General features: G+C 40.8%; 3 protein-coding genes across 3 annotated transcripts; 2 read left to right on the top strand and 1 right to left on the bottom strand.

Annotated features, from left to right (window-relative positions):
* Positions 1-115: 115 nt before the first annotated feature.
* On the top strand, positions 116-1,419 carry LOC122826726 (achaete-scute homolog 4). Its single transcript, XM_044108920.1, has 2 exons — positions 116-251; positions 373-1,419. Exon 2 carries the CDS (start codon positions 398-400, stop codon positions 902-904), a length of 507 nt encoding a protein of 168 aa, XP_043964855.1. The 5' UTR covers positions 116-251; positions 373-397; the 3' UTR covers positions 905-1,419.
* A 119-nt stretch (positions 1,420-1,538) lies between these two features.
* On the bottom strand, positions 1,539-8,912 carry sapcd1 (suppressor APC domain containing 1). Its single transcript, XM_044108921.1, has 4 exons — positions 8,299-8,912; positions 5,300-5,467; positions 4,053-4,199; positions 1,539-3,961 (listed from the first exon to the last, which is right to left on the bottom strand). The coding sequence occupies exons 1-4, from the start codon at positions 8,395-8,397 to the stop codon at positions 3,872-3,874; spliced, it is 504 nt and encodes a 167-aa protein (XP_043964856.1). The 5' UTR covers positions 8,398-8,912; the 3' UTR covers positions 1,539-3,871.
* Positions 8,913-16,743: 7,831 nt separating this feature from the next.
* On the top strand, positions 16,744-19,880 carry cdkn1d (cyclin-dependent kinase inhibitor 1D). The gene is made up of 3 exons (XM_044108919.1): positions 16,744-17,179; positions 19,240-19,721; positions 19,815-19,880. Exons 2-3 carry the CDS (start codon positions 19,247-19,249, stop codon positions 19,871-19,873), a joined length of 534 nt encoding a protein of 177 aa, XP_043964854.1. The 5' UTR covers positions 16,744-17,179; positions 19,240-19,246; the 3' UTR covers positions 19,874-19,880.
* The last annotated feature ends 523 nt before the right edge of the window (positions 19,881-20,403 follow it).

Here is a 20,403-nt window from a genome sequence, read left to right as displayed (position 1 = left end):
GGCTTTTTTTTTTTTTTTACTTGCAGTTTGTTGTTTTCTTCTTTGCGGTGAGAGTTACTTCCCACTGAGCGGAAGGAAGGACATGTTTTGTAGTTTTATCTCGATCCAAGACCATCTTCGCCACAGATCATACCCCTATAAGTTAAGCGCCTCAAAGCTCTCCAGCAAGAACCAGGCTTTTTCTGTCCCTTCATCCATCAGCAGGAAACTTTTCCTGAAAAGCGTTGGACCGATGAGGAGAATCTGACGGGGTGAGAAATTAGCCTTTGAAAAAAAATAAAAATAAAAAAAATAATAAGAAGAAATCCTCGCATTATCTCACCTGAATTATCCGTGTTTTTCTGCTCATCACAAATGCTTGCTTTTTTTCAGAAGTACGTCTAATAATAAGTTGTTAATGGAGAATAGATTTGTGCCTCCGCTGGCTCTCCGCGGGATCTCCGTGAACAGCGGCTCCGCGTGCCACAAGGATGCGCTCCGGCTGGGGATGCCCTTCCACATCGACACCGCCTACTTCGACCAGGGGTTCCCGTGCGGGCGTTTGCCCTGCTTCCCCTTCCCCGCTCCCTTCGGCGTGTGCGAGTACTCCTTCGAGCCCGCGTTCATCCAGAAGCGGAACGAGCGCGAGCGGCACCGGGTGCGCTGCGTCAACGAGGGGTACGCGCGCCTCAGAGAACACCTGCCGCAGGAGTTTGAGGACAAGCGGCTCAGTAAAGTGGAGACGCTGCGAGCGGCCATTGACTACATCAAGCACCTGCAGGGCCTGCTGGACGTGGACGTCTCCCGGATGGATTTGTCGTTCAAAGAGGCGCGCGACTGCGAGGCTCTGCTGCGGAGGACAGAGTGCGGAAGTGACGGAGAGTCCAAAGCTAGCATGAGCGACAGCGGGGACAATGTTTACTGAAGACTTCCATAAACTAAAATACAGTTTAGGTAAAGAGATATGAAAAAAGAAAAAAAAAAGTGTTTAAAAATGCCTTATCTGACAAAAAAGGGGGAAAATAAACCTCCTCAAAACTGAATGCATTTATTCACTTGAGAAAAATAAAATAGGTTTTAACAATATCGCTCAAGATGTGCAGCACGTCCAGCATGACAGATCCTTCACCTTATTTTGTGCTGAGCATGAATTTAATTATATGGCATGTATAATAATGGGAAAATACTCTGTGAGATTTTATCGCAGCAGTAGTTGTGTTTTTCTTGTTTTACAAAGTAAATAAATGTATCAAAATTTAAATTTAGTTTTAGAAAAATCTTATGCAACTGGAATTTATATGCACAACTGTCCACTGAACTTCTCTAAATTTAGTCTAAACTCTGTTTAAAGTGAAACGTTTCTTTATTTACTTAGGCTGTCACATTACCAGGGAATGTCTGGTAGAGTTACAAAAAATAAAAACCATTTTTGTGACCTGATATAACATATGTCAATATGTCAAAAGAATGCTTGGCAAATAGTTAACTAAAACAATAAAAACAAAACTAATTATTAATAGGCTATCCCTTGTAAATTTTTAAATATGCAAGTATTTTATAATGTATATCTCATTAAAAAAAGTTTATTTTTGATAGGATTGAGACAATATAATGAGGTAATTATTTTATTACAGTTTAAAACATGACATGTTGAAAATTATTTTTAACCCCCTAATAGTGAGAACTATAAACATAAACAAATATATAAACAAGTCGAGCTTCTTAGCTCAACTTTCCCGGCCAATGGAACGTTTTCCATTGGCCAGGAAAACGTTCCCGTGCCACTTAGGTAGAACATATTTGCTAATGTTTTATGCTTTAGTCATAAACCAAAAGATGCAAATGTGAAAGTGAAATGATCATGAAAATCAGCAAGAAATGTGAACTGATCTAGTACATTATTTAAAATTGGGTGGAACTTACGTGTGCTTTTCATCTGGCAATAAATTACTTCTAGTCAGAAATACTGATCAATATCTGCTAAAATAAATTTCATAAAAACTATTATTTTCTTGTTTTTGCCATTTTTTTTAACACTGTATTTATTTTCAAATGTGGTTCAGAAAACTTAAACGGACCAAATAGACGCGACTTTTATGATTCTTGTTTGAACTACTTTTTTTTTGTGCCTCAGAGGAAGCTGACATCGTTTGAAATGGTGGAACTGCACATAAATCTTTGGGGTGAAATCCTAATGCAACCCTGGCAAAAATAACTATAACTGTTCAATTTCTTCACATTTTGTGAATTAATTTTGTGATAGACCATCTCTATCTCTGATTCTTTCTTTCAGGTTGGTGTGGTCTTGAAAGGTGACCTGTGTTTAGCTCCATATTGTCCTTTGCGATTCTTACTAGTGCCAAACCCACCATGTTTTTTGAAAGAGTCAACAAAACCGTTAATGCAAGTAAAAAGGATTAGGAAAGACCAGCAGAGTGCTGCTCAGGTGAACCGTGGTGTTATGGAACAGCGGCATTGACAGCCTCGAAGCGTGACAATCCCTCAACAAAGGTGTTTGGCAGCGCCGTGTACGAATTAGACCCAATAATTAGCGGAGTGCTGGTAGCCCCAGGCTTGATGGTTCAACGGTACTCTGAAGACTGAAAGCATGAAGCTACTTAAAGGCAAGCCTCCGTCATAATGGATGTTTTTCTTTCCGGATGTGCAATAAGTTGATTGTAATCTGGTTCCTGCCCTGATTTCTTTCAGGAGGCGATTCTTTTATATTGCATAGTTTGAGCAGGAGTATTTGGTTTAGTTCCACTGTTTTTTTTGTCTGCATCAAGTTATGTCAGACTGTACAAAAAAGATTAATCAGAGTGCTCTTCCCTTGCTTGTACAATCAGAGTACAGCAGCGGCGATCTGATCGACCTATCCAAACAGAGGCAGCAACAGAGGACCACCATAAGCCTTGATGTCAACAAACACTCAGGGAAGATGAGAAGTTGATGGAAAAATTTCAATATGAAAAGCTAAAAATAAAACAGTCAGGCCTGTGCATGGAGCTAATGTCGAAATGGGCTAACAGATGCTGACTGATTAGACATCACCATCCGTCTAAAGGCAGTAAACAATCCAACCTTCTTTTCCTGTGTGCACCAAGCTACAGTTGTGCTATGCACGAGAGAAAATTCCTGCAAACGTTAAAGATGACTGCGTGCGATAAGGTTTTATCGGTTGCAGTAAGATCAGTGTGGGACCACCAGAGGAGGTTCCTGCGACGTGTCTGAACAGGGAACCCTCATGTGGGGACGGAAATGGAAGAACTGGGACCCAAAATGATGCAGGGTACTCTCTACACCTTAGGTAAACAAAAGAAAAAACAGTACACTAGATTGGTGATACCGTGTACTGAAAATGACAGTGTCAGCTGCAAAGAAGATAATTTTATTACCCCTCCCCCCCCAAAACTACATGAGTGGGGAGCAAGGTTGAAAAGAATTGAGATTACACTGAAGACATGACAGGAACACGGGATGGCTATGATGAGATCAATGAACCCTAAATAACAGAGCTAAGTGGAGAAAATACACAAATAACTCAAAACACAAGACCCAAAATACAGATGTCAGGAAAATGTAAATCACAAAGTCAGCAGGATCATGAGAAACGGCTGTAAAAGCAGATTTCATACTGTAGGGTTTGGCTTTTATAAATTTTGAGTGACTCACCGGTGAATTTTGCCAACAACATGTCAGGCGAGAAAACCCATTGGCCAAGATTATGATGTTGAAAAGAATACCAGAAAAAAAAAAGAGTAGTTAGAATTTATAGCAATTTATTCATTTAAATATAGAATTATATATTTACAAATGTATATTTATAAATGTCTCAGACTGAGTCGGTCTGGGAGGCGATGGTGTGCGGCTCATTTCATTTGAATTCAGGCACTCAGCAGAATTGCAGATCCTCCAGCTCATCAAGGAGAGCCTCCTTTTCCAGCTCCAACCTGGAGATCCGACGGTTCTTCTCACTCGCTTTCTACGAGAGGATTTATTTTTAACTTGGAGTGAGAGCATGGACTGAGGAATTGAGAGAAATGAGCTAAAACGTATTCAAGCTTTATATTTACCTGAGTCAATACCGTGTTTCGCCAGCGGAGGTCACTGTCCGCCAGTGGGTCACAGAGACAGGGATTGCTGCTGACGTTGGGTTCACTCATTATAGAGCCGAGGGAGCCGTTAACCCGCTGGATGTGTGTGGGGAGGCAGGACCGAGCCTACCGAGAAACAAACACTTCACCACAATTAAATAGAATAGACCTTATAATGTAAACGATGCAATTATGAAATAATTAGTGAACGTTTTGTATGATATGAGTTTCTAAATGCAAACTTGCACAATTAAGTTTGTTTTGATGCAACATAATCATAGTTTCCAAACTTGCGTTCTCTTATCTTGAATAGCTATCGTGATAGACAGCTATCCATCTAGTTATCTGGCTAGCTATTTATGAGTATAGGTATCTGGCTGGCTATCCGTCTAGCTAGTCGTCTAGCTATCCGGCTAGCTACCCGTCTGGCTAGTCGTCTAGCTATCCGGCTAGCTACCCGTCTGGCTAGTCGTCTAGCTATCCGGCTAGCTACCCGTCTGGCTAGTCGTCTAGCTATCCGGCTAGCTACCCGTCTGGCTAGTCGTCTAGCTATCCGGCTAGCTACCCGTCTGGCTAGTCGTCTAGCTATCCGGCTAGCTACCCGTCTGGCTATCTACTCGTCTAGCTACATGGCTAGCTACCCGTCTAGCTATATGGCTAGCTATCCGGCTAGCTATCCGGCTAGCTATCAAAGTTACACTTTCAGCACGAGGTTTTTGTAGTAGTCCAGAAGCTTTTGGTGCATGTTTTTGCTGGTTATGCAAAAACATATTATTTTATTATTCACTTCTGTTATTTCTTAACAGAATTTAATTGATTTCCTTGTTATTAAATCGTACTATGTAAATTTGTTAAAAGATTAAAATTCTTTGACTGAAGCAGTCAAAGAATTTCAGTCAGTATGTTGGAACACACAAATGTCTCTAAGTTTCAACCATAAACCTGTTGATCTTAAGTTAAGCCATGAGAGTTTACAGATAGTCCCTCATCATTGTTTTATTATTTTCTTCAGTGCTAGTTTAGCTATATTGTTGTCTCATCTGATCAAGACATTTGGGCTTGTCCATGTGGGCAGCTGGACAAGCCTGGTGATAGTTGGTGATAGTTTTTATTTTTCTAACAACTTATTTCCAATGCTGTACGTGAAACGAAAAATATATATGTCCAGTTCATTCTGAGGCCGACTCATCCACCGTTTGATTTCTCAACAGTGCATGACCCTGTACCTCTGCTGCACGTTTGTGGTAAGCGCTGGTGCTGTATCTGGTCTCGACTCTCCGCAGAGCCCTGTTCTCCTCGAGCCGCTGGAAGTACCACAGCCGACCTTTCTCCAGAACCTCCAGACCCGACCACAGAGCATCTTTTTCCTTTTCCAGGTCCTTCATCCGCTTAATCTAGTAGAAAGAAAAATCTAAATGTAAAGACTCTTCATTTGGACAGCAGTTTTACTACAAATTACATGAATATTAATCAGAACCACGCTATTATTCGTACTTGAATGTTTGGTAGAACTGGAGTGATTGGTAGAAAAAGATTCAAATATATATCACAAGAAGATAATGAACATAATGAGCTTACAACGTATTGAGGTCACTTAAAAAGTAATTAAAACTATGACGAAACAGAAAAAGATCAGAAAATATGAACAATAGTAACAATGTAAGCACATCTGAAAATATTAATTGAGTCTCCTATATTGTACAGAAGGCTAAATGAGGAACTTCGCAGAACAAACTGGACATGTGGGGATTTGTCACTCAGACAAATTAAGCCAAAATAGAAATGCTGACTGATGATAGCAGGGAAATAAATAAATAAACATGACAAATCATCAGAATCAGGAACATATCAGCCACCTCAAAGAATGGCTGTAAATCTGTAGGCAAAAAAACAACAACATAAAACTGTTTATTAAATTAGATTTTAGGGATATTAATAAAATTATTGACGCCAGTTCAAAATCCTCTTGTAATTATGGCATGGTGAATTTTTTTTTTTACTTTTTCTTTCAGTCCAAAATTTTATAGAAGCAATAATGCGTTACAATGTGGACTCAGATCTAAAGGAGCAAAATTACAGGCTCAGAATGTACCAGGAAAATAGGAATCAAAGCTTTTACCAGGATTATCACTTGTGAGGGACATCCTACAAGTGATAAATAATATAGTTTTTACATATATAGACAAACACCAATCACGTGCTGAGCAGCCATGTGCAACAAACCTTCATCGTGACGTTACATCACGTTAAAATAAGGTTTTATTTCACAGACTTGGCTCCAGGGACACATGCTGATGTATTTATGGACACATACACAAAAATAAATAAATCAATGGCGGTTTCAAGGACAGTTTGCTGTTGGCCACTGTGGTCCTATAATGACAGCAGTGTGTTTTTGCTCCAAAAAAAAAAAAATCGATACATAACTTTTTAGGTTTTGCAGATGTTCTGTCATTTTCCATAATGATGGATTGAATTTGTGTCATAATCATGCTTCAGGGTCCAGCAGTAGGTTAGAGGAGGTGGTAATAAATGAAAACCCAATGGATTCTTATTTTCTATGAGACTGAACGTCTTGTGAAACCCTTAAAATACTGCCCCTCCAACCCCCCAAAAAAACAAAAAAACATCCAAAGTGATAAAAATACCCAAGCCCTTGAAATCCTCAGGGCCAATGCCGTTGCCATAACAGTTGCTAGAGTCCATCCCTGTCTGGACTGGCTCCAAAATTTTAGCGTTCGCCAGTTTTTCAAACCAGTTCCTAACAAGAAGAGCAAGTGTTACTAACCTAAAGTAACTGGGTGAGATTTAAGGTGCTTTCTGTACTGCAACAAGTTCAACTTGAATCCTTCCAGAGAGGAGGACCCACATGCAGCAACAAGGACGGGGACAACTCAGTAATAAAGCTAGAGTAAAGCTAACCCTACCACCTAGTTGCTAACTTGACATCGGATTTCTAGGCGTTGCTCTCATTTAAAAGTGTCTCCTAGAGGCTAGTCAAAACTACTGTTAGTTGAAAATGATTAACATGCTACTATCAAGTGTAAATGGAGCGCTACAGAGAAGCTAGCTGAACATGAGAAGTTCTTATTTATTACACATAGGTAATAAATAAGATTCATGAGATTTCTTTAACTGTATAATGTCGACGACAAGCTTCAAAAAGGGCAACAGGCTTTTTTCCTTTGATTGCACATTAGAAAATAGAGGATTTTCTAATTTTAGCAAAGGTAAATATGAAGCTAACTATCTCAGTTAGCTTGAGCAGCCAAAACGATGCCTTTCTAGCTAACTCTTCCATATTTACATTTGGCTTATTTGTATGTTTTAAATACATAGATTTGAAAACACAGAAGACACCAATCAGAAGGTAAATATAGAGGAAAGATTTGAACAAGTTTCCAGAAGATTTTGAAGCCAACAACATTACTGGACTTTAAAAACAACAAATAAAAACTATTTTAGTAGTTCTAACTATTCTAAAACAAGAGCAATTTGACTTCAGTTAGTCAGAAAAAAAGGTTTACTTGTCTTTTTATTCAGTGTCAATGACAATAAACTTCTGGTTTCAACTTTATGTATTTCATGCGTTGTTGAATTTTGTTGAGTCAGGGCATGGAGTGCTGCTTTCTGAAATCTTAACCTACTTCATGTCGTCAGACAGGTGCTATTTAAGTGATTTCTTGATTTTGCAGTTCAAGCGAGGATCAGGCCTGGGTGTGGCTAGCTGATCCAAAACAATGTGATTAATTATAATTAATTCATAATTTAACAGTAAAATGATTTTGGTTTGACAACTTTGCATCATATAAAAACTGCATTTAGCATTTACTAAGATTATATTTGTCTGGTATTACAACTTGCTCTTTACGGATTTCTAACAGGAGTGAAACTTTTCCAAAATACTGTAAGTAGGTAAAAAAAAAAAAAATGCATTCACGGAAGTTATTTATCCATAATCAGGACCCTATATGAGTTTAAAGGCGAACTAACATCTTGCAGCCACTCTTGAAACGTACGTGACAGCTCCTTCTACAGAAAGACATACAGTTAGATAATATGTGCCAAATTCCCAGCTTCGGGAAAAGGTCGAGAAAATGTACCGCAGCCAAATGCATCAACTTTGTGACACGTTTATGGACTCCAGAGGAAGTAAATTGTGATCTACTTATCACGTCTGACCATAAAACACACATGGAGACAACACATACAAACACGACCTCACCCATAGGTAGAAGCGAAGGGCCTCCTGGCTGTGAAGGCTGGTCCTCAGTGGGATGATGACTACGGAGTAGGAGCCAGAGGTGGAGAGACGGCTGGCCATGGAGAGGAGGTCACGAACTGAGGGCTACCCCATACAGCTGCCTCAACTTCCGACAACAATCCACTGAGCTACACTGGTTTGTTTCAGAGAAAGAGTGAGTGTGTGTTTGTTTGAGAGACACACACAGAGAAAAAAGGAGAGACAGAGAGGAAGAGAGAGAGAGAGAGGGGAAAAAAGCAGAACGACGCACAGGCACCATGGTGCCCCGAGGGTGAGGTAAATTCCTCATGTCACTGCTATGACTGGTTCATCAACAGGGTGGAGAGCGCCCGAGAAAATGCAACAGAAAAAATATAAAAATTAGAGCAGGAAATGTGAAAAGTGGCAGATTTTTAAGGGTGTGGACTGGATTTAAATCAAAAATCCACTGAGGCTGGAAAACGAGTCTGGGTCGCTTGTATCCGTCTTCCTCAGTTTAAGGACTGGCAGACGTTTCCAAGTATCGCATGGAGCGTTCCAGCGCCGGTGCCGCTGAATAAAAACAGCACATGTAACTGGTTTTTTATTTTAATACGCCTTCTGTCCTGACATGCTTCCAGGAATGCGACACAACCCGAGGAGAAAAAGGGTACAGAATAAAACATGAAGATACTGTATATATTTATATTGTTCTGAACATGAACTCAGAACTTTCTGGTTCTGGGTACAGAAAGTACAGACGATTTGAATCACCTGCAATAAAATATGAGGATGAAACAACAACAAAAACTGTTTCTTATTGGTGGCTGAAGTGAGATTTGACTAACAGTTTCCTCGACTCTTCATAGTTCATTTAGTCCATGCTGTCATGATACCATGATACAGTTCCTGCAGATTTGTCCACATCCCAAAGATGCTCTGTTGGAGTGAGATCTAGTGACTGCATGGTTTGGACTACAGCAAACTCATTGCCATGTTCAAGCAAAATTAGCAATTTCAGGTAAGGAGCAACTAAAATATTTTTGAAATCTATTTGCACTAGTTTGTAATCTCGTAATTTAACATAAGATCTTAAGAGTGGCTGTTCCTCCTGCTGTCTTGTGACGAACCGCCGACCTGTCCGTGTGTTCCCTGCTTTTCACCCATTGACCCCTGAAGAAAAGCACCAGCGCCCCCTGCTGGATGTGGATGTCAAGCTGCTTCATGTTAATCAGTGGATATTGATCATTCTGCCTCTGCAGCTGTACATCTGAAAACAGTCAAATTACAAGAATGTCCACTCGAAGCGCTCATTATCTTCCAAAATAAGCTGCACATTCAGCATTAAATACATCTAATGATACAAAGGTTGTGGTTGAGCCAGTTTCTACTGACAGTAAAAGATGTTAACACAGCGCTCTATTACACCAAGTTTACTGCAAATAAATTTTAATCATCTCTAAAATTTTATAGGCAATTTTGAGTCCGTTAAAGCTGCAGCTTTGGCCGTCAACCAGCAGGGGGAGCAGTGGGTCTGCTTGTTGAAGGCAGCAAGCTTCCACAGCGGCTGTTTTCTAAAGCAATGTAAAGGCTATGACGTCTGTGAAACACCAGGTGGCGCAACACAGCGACAACACAGTTGGGTTGAACCTGGTTAGACCAGACAGTTTTAAAAACGTGTTTAGATGTGAAAACATGCAAAATTAAAGCAATTTAAAAGACATAATAAAATAAAAAAAAATTTCAACTTCACACACAGACACTTGCCATTTAGACTTAATGAAATCACCTTCATCGTTTGTTACATTACAAGTAACATTTTGTTTCCTTTATTTTATGGGGAAAAATCAGCAAATAGTAGCATTTTATTCTAAAAATATATAAATAACTAATCTACAAAGTGTATTCATCCCTATATGACCTTTGCAGAACTTCTTACCAGCTGAAATAGATGAAATCTCATCTACTCTTTTTTGCAAAACAGCTCAAGCACAGATTTTAAATCAAATTTACATCTGAACTTTGATTAGGCCATTGTATCCTGTGAATGTGCTTTAATCTAAACTGTTACATTGGTTATAATGACCTTGCCTCTTAAGGGTCTTTTTCTTCTTCGAGATGGCGGGATGTTTGTTTAGAAATGACGCAGTTTAAGATATTTAAAAAAACATTTTTTCTTTCAATATAATCCAGCATTATCAGCTTCCTTGAGATTCATTTGTGTGTAATGTAATCCCAGTGTAGGTGGATGTTAGCGGATACTTATAAAGTACTTTAAAGTACATCTAGTTTTCCCCTTCCTTTACGCTCGGTTGAACAAATTTATTGTTTTAAAAACAGGATTTGGGTTATTTTCTTCCAAGACGCCTCCCATATTTAGCAGAGTTTAATAAATTAAATAAAGGCTGATTTGGGTGCAGCAAACTCAGTTTCCCAGTAAAAGTCTCTGCTCTGCTGAAAGAAGTTTGATTCTAATCAAACGAATACCTTTAAGTTCAAGTTTATCTGCATGAGCACATTTCAGCGACAAGCAAGTTCAAAGTTCTTTACGTCGTAAAAGCATCGTACAGTCAGCAGTTGTGAAATAAACGACGCATTTTGGCAAATGCCATCTTCAAAACCATCGAAGCACATCAAAGATTTGAACCCTGATTTAAAGGCAATCAGTGGTTCGGCTGCTTTGCAGTTTTCTGGAGGTTTGTTCCAGATTTGTGGTGCACTTTAACACTTTCAACTGCAAGAACTGTAAGGACTTTATTCTCAGGAAAACATAAGTTGAATAAATTTGTGTCTTTCTTGAACTGCAGTTGGGCACCACAAAAATCAGTTCAAGGGCCACAAACACTCCTGCTTTAGACCGCAGTTGGATTTTATTTTTTTATTTGGTCTATCAGAATAAAAGGAGCGAGATATAAAAGTTTTGCAGATGTTTCGGCTATAAGGGGACAGAATTTACTCCCTGTAGAGATGACGAGCCGCGTGTCTGTGTCAGCATCCGGGGGGCAGAGCCTGCAGGGGGGGACCCATGACTCTGTTACATCACGAGACGCGTGATCCCCCCTAAATCACGGCCTAAAGCTCCGTGAGCTCATTGTTTCATCCACAACAGATTGTTGTGTCCCCATGTGGAAGCCCATTGCAGCTGCTCAGAGTGGATTTCTGGGCAGGTCAAATAATAAAACGAGTCTTTATGTAAATATCCCGTCCAACAAGAAGCACCGTCTTTTTCTGGCCGTTTGTGTCGCTGCTGCGGACGTGCTGCATGCAGTTTTCCATTCTTGGGCCCCTGCATAAAGAGGAAGTTACCTAAATATCGCATTAAACTGTGCGACTATATTTACAGCTTTGTTGGTAGTAGTAGTAGTAGTAATCTGAAAACACATCAGTAGAAGGGGCCCTATGGTGAGATTTTTCCACTTCTACAACTTTGTGGCTAAAACTGGGCGGCCCCTTCGCTTCCTGTGTTACTCTTCCGTGCTCTATCACACACCTAATGCTTTTGCTTTCTCACTGCAGCCACTCACACACACTTTTAATAATGGCTGCAACAAAACCAGGGGACACGTGGACGCAAATTTTGCAGCTCGGGCAACTCCACGGTTGCCGTTCCAGAAAATCTCAGGTCAACATTTTCAACACATTGCGGCACAAACCGATTGGAAAACACGTTGTACTCCATTGCAGACAAAGTCTAACCAACCAAAGATAAATATCTGCAAAATATAAAGTCCAAACAGAGTTTATGTACCTTCTGCAAACAGGCAAAGTCTTTAATTCTACCAGCATAAAGTGGATGTTCTTTGATGAATGTTGCAGGGCATCAAAGACAATTTATATTTTTGTAACTCAAAGTGTCTGTATTGCTCAGGCTACGTTATATAAGTCCATCCCCAGAAATGTCTCACATACATGTCCATCAATAAAATCCAGAGAAACAACACAGAGAACCAAACATGGAGAAGCAGCATTCAGTTTTTATACACGACAAATCTCGAACAAACTCCCAGAAAACTACAAAAAGCAGCTGAAACGCTGTTCTTTTAAATCAAAACTAAATGTAGAGTTGCCTTAGATTAGCAGATAATGGAGCTCTGATCAATATATTTGATGTGTATTGATGATTGTGTTTGACTAAATTTAATATTTACATGTTTGTTTCACAACTGGTGACTGTATGACGTTTTTAAGATGTAAAGCACTTTGACGTCGTTGCTGAAATGTGCTATACAAATAAACTTGAAGTGAAAACCTTTTAAAGCCATCAACAAGTCCTATCACAATTCAGCCTTATTTATCACAGTTTTGGTTTTCACGTTGGCTCACAAAACATGAAAGCTTTCACAGTTTTCATCTTCCTTGTGGTTTCTGTGAAGATCTTTCGCCTCCATATGTGACCTGATTCACTGCTGCAAACTTTAAATAATAATTTTAAAAAAACAACAGAAACCCAACATCATCAGCGACAAGAAGGATTCAAACACTGATCTAAAGCTCTCCTTCTCCTCCTGTGGTTTTGACATCTGGATCTGGACGCAACGGCGAAAAATCCTCAATCTCGATCAGGTCATTGGTGCAAAAAAGATAGAGAGGCGTTAAGGAAAATGCATGGAGATCATCTGATTCGGCTCTAACTGAGTAAGACAACCTTCACAAAAAACAACACCATGGAGAATGCCGGGTCGCTGTGCAGGTAACATGACCACGCACAAGAGAAGCCAGTCGGGTCACAAATGGACTCCACCACCCGCCCCGCATGCACGCCCTTCACCTTCCTTTTGCCTCTCTGTTGCACTGCTCAATAGGTCTTGGACAGATGCAAACCAGATGTTGCCCAGATGTAGATAAAGGAAAAACAAAAAACGAAACCCACACAGATCAGCTGCAGCAGGACACGTTTTCTCCTCAGCTGTGCAGAGAAGAAACAACCCAGAAGGAGCTGCTGCTTGTGTTGACACACATGCATTTGTTTTGATGGAACGCCACTAAAAAAAAACTAAAAAAAACAAAAACCTAGCGAACGTTAGAACGTGGAGGATTATTTTTCTGTTCTCATTTTGGATTGCAGATACCAACAAGACAAATGCTTCTCAGGAGAAGAAACAGAGGATTTATTTACCCCTCCACCTTTTCTCCCCACGCCCACAATCCATCTCTGCAAAAACAGTATTTCAGATAACGATCGCCAACAGGAGAGGCTTCACGCGCAACGTGAGCGGCTCTGAAATCAGCACCTCGTCGATGCAACAAACCACTCGTGTGTGTGTGTGTGTGTGGCAAAAGAAACTGGAGCGTGTCTAACGTTTGATTCCAGCTATGATTTTCTGTTCCACAATGGAAGGAAGAATCTGACCTGAAACGTAGCTTTTTGTCCATTTTCAATGGAAATGAGATAAAAAAAAGTTAATGAGACAAGTCATACCAACAGCTTTTGCCACTTGTTACAGCCTGGAATCCTGCACACTTTTTTGAGAGTGTCCAGGTGGAAGTTTTGCTCCTTCCCATCGTGTTTTTTTTTTTTTTTTACCCCCGTTTCAAAGTTTCAGATTTTTACCAGAGTAAAATTCCTGAACGTTTCAGTCGGCTCTTGTTCCATGTTCAACATGCCCAAGCCAAAACGTTGACACTGGATTTAAAGTCGATCAAAAGCCAAAAGACGGCGGCGGCTGAAGAATTAAAACCTGCTTAGATTGTATTTTGGCATCCGTCCATCTTTTAATATTCCACTACTTTGCTGTGTTTTTTTTTTAAAGATTTCTCGTATTTGTATCCCAGCGCAAAATAGTGAAGTAGTTTGAAAAAAGAAAAACTGTTTGCTTCCTTGCTCTCCATTTTTTTGTCTTTTATCAAACTTTTATGTTTTAGATCCTTAAACCAATTTTGAATGGTTGCTACAACAGGAGGAAACACTCTTTGGTTTGATTTCACTACATCCAGGCAGGATCAAGGAAACAAATAGGATCTGTGTGAAGATCTAAAGAGATTCAGACAAGCATACATGATAGACCAACATGGAGGTGGTAGTGTGATGATCTGGGGTTGCTTTGCTGCTTCAGGACGTGGATAACCTGCTGTAATTGGTGGAGCTACAAATTCTGGAAGGAAAAACCGTCGGCCATCTTGAGCTGAAATGCACTTGGGTCATGCAGCAGAAAGTCCAGAAATTTCTCATAAAAGAAAGAAAGATTTTGGTTGGCCAACTCAAAAAGTTTGGTTAAATGTGACTGAGATGCTGTTGTGCGATCTTAAAGGACACACACACACACACACACACACACACACAGCTTCAGTGAGGTTGAAGTAAAACAAAAGCAGGTGGTCCAAAGTTCCTTTGCTTGGGTAGATCTTTATCTGCAGGACGACTGATTTCATGCATAATGTAGGAGACGAGACGTCATTTTATATCCTTGCAGACATTTAATAACAATTACAAACTGTGCACCTTTTACATTAAATGTCAGAAAGTGTCTGAAATTACTCATTTTCCTCTTTTGCCATATTTCACGTCGCATTTCTGCGTCTTTGCATTGTTTGCGTTTCGTCGCGGCGCGTTAGGAAACAAGGAGCTGACGTAAACAAGCTCTGGTCTTGCGGTGAGACTCTGCAGCGCTTCACTTCTGCAGCTGAAGGGCAAAAGGACTGTGGAAACCCCCACACCGCACCTGTGTACCAAAAACCTGCTCACTGTGATCCTTTTTCTTCTTCTGCTTCTCCTTCCACTTCCTGCCGAGAGGAAACTGACTCACACTACGTGTCAAGCGTCTTCCTGAGGCGTCTTCAGCTCCAGATATCTCGCAGTGGCGGTGGAGGACTTTGAGTGGCACGTTTTCTCAAAACGGCTTTATGGGCAAAATTATGGGAGTTGGAAATTTAGCTCAGTTAGATTTCAAATTTTGTCATTTATTCTCCACAGGACTTTGACGGGCCCATTCTAACTCTCCTATCATCTGACTAGAAGTAATGCGGGGAACCACAAGACCCACCAGGACAGTTCCTACTGTTCAGAGCCGAGTCACATTGCGCTGTGTGACTGTTGTTTTTTTTACGAGCATGCTAATGTATTCAAAAGTGGCAAAACAATGGGCTTAATGACTGCGTAGCCACATGTAACACACAGCCCATGATTAGGGATAGAGAGAGGAGAGGGGAAAGCCCACCAGAAACCTACGTAGCACAAGAGGATTAGGCATTTCATATGGAACAACAAGCTGACTGTAAATACAGGTCAGAACAGCCTCATTAGGCCACTCCACACACAGGTTTGTGGAGCATTAGGAAGCAGGGACACACACTATTTATTTTCATGAGAGAGGCCTAAAAACCCTGAATAATAAATCTTTTTCTCACGAGGGGTTATGGCCCAAAAACCAAAACAAAACAGGCATTGTTTCTTCCTGCTGCACGTGAATAAAGTGTCTTCGGAACAAACACGGAGCTTGTTGGATCTCCAGACGCCGAATAGAGTTGTCAGTTTTTCTGGGTGAGGGGCGTTGTCTGGTCAGTGGGTCGCTTAGATGACTCAGATGGCTTTAATAGCACATCAGAACGAGCATACAGTGTGCCAGGAAAGAAAAAAAAGAAATCTAATGTGCTTCTGGTTTTTTTAAACCCAATTATTTGTCCGGTATCATGAAAAAATTTTTTTTCCCTTCTCTTACTCCACTACTAAAATCCAATGAAAGCATGTTTAGTTTATTTTTAAAGACGGAGACATTCCAGTGCTTTGCAAAAATATTTTTCTTTTGTTCCGCTACAACCTCAAGTTTCAGTTAAAGTAAGTTTGCGTGACTGATCAGCCTCAAATATATAACAACTACTTTAGTACAGGACTTGATGCAGGCTGTCACTGCATATCCTCACTTAAACAACAGAAATAGGATCCGTTTCAGTTCTTGCTCATGCTAAGCGTGAGGTGATTTTATCAGATTGTGGCTTTATTTACATTCACGCTAGTATCTGTGCAACTTTAATGACATTTTTTTTTATCGTCGCTGGAGTTTAAATATGTATGTATATATATTATGTTTGTGTGAGTATTTGCGAGACTAAGGTGGAAGGTGACGAGGTAAAACTACACTGGTTTTATTAAGACTCAATGAGGTCAGGTCAGTAGGTCAGTTGGAAAAAAAAGTTTTCAGTAGCGGTGCGGCTTGTCTCACTGCCCCTTTCTCTTTTCGCGGGAATACTAAAATGATTTCCCCTCTTTGGGATGTGAAGGAGAGGAGAAAGTGTTCCTGCTCACGTTGCAGCTCAACGTGACTTGAGGTACGGGCGAGGAGCCAAACTCAAACGTGATTCCAGGGCTACACGGGAATGTGTGTCACATTTGAGGAAGAAGGAGGGAAATGGCGGTCCATGCCAAAATATTTGACCTACTTTCGGCCGCTCAAAGAGAGAGAGAGAGGAGGAGGAGGAGGAGAGAAAGCAGTGAGAGCTGCAGCTAAAAGAACAAGCAGACTAAAACCGGAGAACATTTTCGCTTCACGGACTCTTAAAACAAATGCACCAGCAGCATTGCACGCACTAACTGCGTCTTCTCGCAGCTTAGTTTGCGAGCACTTTGCGCTGCGTTTACTGACGCTCAGAATCTAGAGTTGCGCTCCACCTCTGTCGGGTCTCGGCACTGAGAAAGACTGTTTTGACGGAAACCACGTGACCGTCTCCTTCTCGTAGGACGTCCCCTCCTGTCTCCTGAGTCCACAACAAACAAGTCACACAGATAAGAAGGCTAAAAGTATCCTTTCGTGGGCACTGACTCCTGGAACTTGACAACGTGACAGTGTTTATATCCACGGGGTGTTGTCACACAGCTCACTCCACGGGAGTCGGTGATTATTGTTCGTCATTCGTCTTGGGAAAACTTCATATTAAGATACTTAAGCTGATGGTAAGAGGGAGTTTTTGTTTTTCCTGTCAGCATGTGAATGTAAAAGTTCATTGCGCATAAGCAGGTAAACGAGTAAATTTTGATAGTCGCACGTTTCTTTTTTCTAATCGGTTTTCGATTTAAACTGTGTCGACACGCATTTTTTCTTTATCTCGTTTTCGTTTTATGTACAAGATGAATTTGCGTGTGTTGTGCAGCAAAGTGGATGTTGACACGATGGTGGATATTGGAATATATGTGCTTGTTACATTTACTTATGTTGGTTTTCCGGAGGCTCGAGAATTTTCTCACCGTTATTCTGGAAGCGGGGACACCGACCGCAGTGGAAACCTGAACCGCACGCACACCGCGCCCACTCCACTCCCCGCAAACAACTTTCACTCGCACTGTTAAGCCTCCAACGAGAAAAACAACGTAGAAAAAAAGAGGCTTTGCTTCAACTAAAGGATTTCAAGTTGGCCTTTATAGGCTCTTCTGGCGATGCAGTGTTAACTTTGAGGTGTGGGCTTCTGACTGCTGTTTTTACGAATTCTGTACATTTTGTTCTGGAAGTGTCAACCCACTGAAGCATTGCTTAATTCTCCTCCCACGGACCCCTCAGGGGCCCCAAATTTCTGCTTTCACACTAACGTGGTCCCTGTTTGGCATTTTTTCAGCTCACCAGTTCAGGTTAAGCTCGACAACTAAACGACGAGAAGAGCTTGTGCAAAGTTGGGAGTTTGCAAGGTTTACAAAAACAACTGCTCATCCAAGGTGGCATAATTTATTAACTGGGGTGACAAAACGTTTGGCTCACCAGAGAAGATTCAGTTTTAACTAGAAGAATTTAGATACATTCTCAATAAAGAGAAAATCCAGATTTTATTTTTAAATTGTTTTTGTCAAGAGAAAAAGTTTCACAAGTCAAAAACAAGTTTTCAAGAGCCTGCTTAAACCAATCCAGTTCTGGTTTGATTTACTTTTTATGCTTTCATCCATTGTAGCCATCTTAAACCTTAAAAAAAAAACGACAATCTAATTGTGTTTTATTTTCTAAAAACTGCAGAAGACTTCATTCTCTTATGAAATGATTGTTTACAATGAACCTCCTGCCTGTGGATATTATTTATTGGAGTTAAATAATTGTACCTACCTATCTGGAAATTACTGGAGAGATGGAGGCGGCGTTTCCATTAACATAGTTGAATTTACAGAAATATATTTGCTTAAGGGAAACAAAATTTTAAAAAAAGAAAACGTTTTTTGACAAGTTTTTGTGTTAGCGTGAGGTCTTTTTTTCAGATGCACCAAATTTAGTTGTTTCGCAAAACTACGATGGAAACACTATTTGCAACACGCGAGTCATGTGATCAACAACCGGACATTACTACTGGCGGAAAAGACAAAATACGACAGGAAGTGGTGGGAGGATGATGGTATAGCATATAGTTCAAGAAATTATTGCGTGAACAAACATGATTTTAATTTCTTATTTAATGGAAACACCAACATCCAATAGTGAAATTGTGTATTTTGACATTAGCATAATAATCGACAAAGTTTTGCACACACTAGTGATGGAAACGCAGGCGTCTCGGAGTGGCTCGACCTGGTTGATGGTTCATCTTTCTGTCCGACTCTTATGAAATAATTTAATAAACTGCAGATATAAGTAAGCTTTGCTAACATGGAGCTGAAAACGCAGAGTTGGAGTTCCATCTAGGAATTCAGCTGCATTGCTCTAATTAACTGTGGCAGAGGAGGGAATGCAGGAAACATTCCTCATCAAAAGCCTTCACGGACCTCTCCTGCATGACCTTTGACTGGCAGGCTCCAGAGCAGGTGGAGACTCGGGCTGTTCCTGACACAGCTGGGCAGGCGCTGAACATTGTTGAAGATTTATTTGGTGTTAGCCCAGGAACCTGCTGGTGCAGTAATTGCTCAGCAGGTTCAACTGCATGTGTTTCTGATCCATAAATGGGGCAAATAATGCTTGCTTGAGAGGGAAAATCCAGTTCACTCTTTCTTTGAGTGACAACGCAATGCATGCAGCGCTCATATACGGCTTGTTCTCCTAACAGGGATAGGATGATGGCTTCTACGTCAACGTTGTCTGGAGGAACCATAACGTCTGAGTCCGAGACCTCGACTCTCCAAGGCATCGACGCCTTGAAGCTGAAGGTAGGGCCGGTGAGGAGAAACCTCTTCGGCCCTGTTGACCACCAGCAGCTAAAGCAGGACTTCCAGCAGCTTCTCCGCATGAGCGTGGAGGTTGCCAACAAGCGCTGGAACTTTGACTTCCAGAGAGACGTGCCAGGAGAGGGCGCCAACGTGGAGTGGGTGGAGGTCGGGTGCCAGGACGTGCCGGCGTTTTACCGGAGCTGCTTGGTGAGGCCCGGGGTGTTGGCCAGAAAAATCACGAGGAGCACCTCAACGTCGTCGATGGAGGAAGACAGCTCTCCTGTCTCTGAGAGCTCGTCTGGGGAAGAGTACCTGGAAGTGACCACTAGAGGGAGCTACTCACTTCGGCGGCTGGGAAAACGCAGACAATCTGCAATCACAGGTCAGCCTGCTGCACATATGCATTATATGTATTTTTACTTTTGTAAAATTCACTTAGCTTTTAGAAAATAAATATATATTTTTCCCCTTTCAGATTTCTTTAAGGTGAAGAAGAGGAAACTCATGCCCCGCAAAGCTTCTTCTCAGCAGTAGAAAAGTTCAACAATCTCCACAGAAACATCACTAAGTGGTCTCCAGCCCTCTACACTCAACATAATATCGTTCATATGTACATATGTAGCAATTTATAACAGACTGTTTATAAGCTTATCCAATGTTGGGCCTTAAAACTTCAGACACCAACTCGCATTTAACTTTCAGTACAAGGAAGCTACCTTTCTTTTTATTCAGTCAAGCTCAGACTCTAGTTTTCAGTGAATAAATATTTGATCAATATATATATATATATATATATATATATATACACTGTATATTTTATATACTGTTTTATTTAGCTTCTTTTAATACTGTGAAATAATCTTAAATGCACTCATTCAGGATACTAAAACAGCAAAAAGGAGGTTGACCTCAGCCTATGACCCGCTTTTTTTTTTTTTTTTTTTTTCTTTTGCTCCAAGTCATTCCAGGTTTCTGATCCGAGTGGTTCCTGCCGCAGCACACTTAGCCTTTTGGCTTCACCCCGAGACTCTGAAAGCTGGAGCCGGAGCAGGGGTCAAACCTCA

Source organism: Gambusia affinis, linkage group LG23 (assembly GCF_019740435.1).
Source record: "Gambusia affinis linkage group LG23, SWU_Gaff_1.0, whole genome shotgun sequence".
Lineage (NCBI taxonomy): Eukaryota > Metazoa > Chordata > Actinopteri > Cyprinodontiformes > Poeciliidae > Gambusia > Gambusia affinis.
Note: the sequence above shows the minus strand (reverse complement) of the source record. Positions and strands in the feature narration are given on the sequence as shown.

Coding starts and splice junctions, on each gene's coding strand:
- cdkn1d (XM_044108919.1), top strand. CDS start 19,247: ATGATGGCTTCTACGTCAACGTTGTCTGGAGGAACCATAACGTCTGAG. Junction 19,722..19,814: donor CAGACAATCTGCAATCACAG/GTCAGCCTGCTG, acceptor TTCCCCTTTCAG/ATTTCTTTAAGGTGAAGAAG.
- LOC122826726 (XM_044108920.1), top strand. CDS start 398: ATGGAGAATAGATTTGTGCCTCCGCTGGCTCTCCGCGGGATCTCCGTG.
- sapcd1 (XM_044108921.1), bottom strand. CDS start 8,397: ATGGCCAGCCGTCTCTCCACCTCTGGCTCCTACTCCGTAGTCATCATC. Junction 5,468..8,298: donor CCCTTCGCTTCTACCTATGG/GTGAGGTCGTGT, acceptor TCTTTCTACTAG/ATTAAGCGGATGAAGGACCT. Junction 4,200..5,299: donor ACCACAAACGTGCAGCAGAG/GTACAGGGTCAT, acceptor GTTTCTCGGTAG/GCTCGGTCCTGCCTCCCCAC.